The 791-nt window shown below is 43.7% G+C and overlaps 1 protein-coding gene across 1 annotated transcript; it reads right to left on the reverse strand.

Moving 5' to 3' along the window:
- Positions 1 to 224: 224 nt before the first annotated feature.
- Positions 225 to 433, reverse strand: SARC_17216 (hypothetical protein; the record flags this gene model as incomplete). The annotated part of the gene is made up of 1 exon (XM_014288687.1): positions 225 to 433. A coding segment is annotated over one exon (209 nt), but the record flags the coding sequence as incomplete, so codon positions are not given.
- Positions 434 to 791: the final 358 nt, after the last annotated feature.

Here is a 791-nt window from a genome sequence, read left to right on the forward strand (position 1 = left end):
ATTTATATGCACACACACATACGATCAGCCATAATGCACCAGCCTCGTACCAGCCAGGGTTAATAGATCCGATGAACACAACACTACAATATCTGCGTACAGGCTGTCTCTCTGTGAGTGGTGCACCATACTTGCGGCCACATAAATGTTTCTGTGTACATGCCAACACACACGTGCCTAAGCACATGCGCACTCACCATACACACACCCCTACCCACATACACCTGCCACCTACCAGTCAGCTGTGCCTCATTGATCTTCAGGTCAGACGAATCCACCACCACGCCATCGGCGCACAGGCTGTCGCCCTGAGCCAGATACAGGATGTCCCCCACCACTACTTCATACACAGACACTTGCTTGGTCTTACCCTCACGCACAACCTTGACCTCTACATCGTCCTTGACATCGTTCAGCTGTCGGAACTGCTTCTCTTTCTGTATTCGTATATTGTAGAAAGATGGTTTGAATAATGCGCTTTCTATTCTCGTTCATTGTTGCTGAATGCAATCGGATGAAACGGTTGGGTATTGGTGGCTGAGTGCGTAAATGGATGCCATTGTTTGTATCAGCAGGTAAGTCTTTGTAATCCGTGCAGCTGCGTATGTGTAACTGTGTTCTAATCGTACCTGGATTCAGAGTCATTCGTGCCAACTATGTATTTGTATATGTATATTTTTATGTATGTATATATGTATATATATATATATATTGTGATATATATATATATATGTATATTTATATATATATGTGTGTGTGTGTGTGTGTGTGTGTGTGTGTGTGTGTGTGTG

Source organism: Sphaeroforma arctica, assembly GCF_001186125.1.
Source record: "Sphaeroforma arctica JP610 unplaced genomic scaffold supercont1.10083, whole genome shotgun sequence".
Taxonomy (NCBI): domain Eukaryota; class Ichthyosporea; order Ichthyophonida; genus Sphaeroforma; species Sphaeroforma arctica.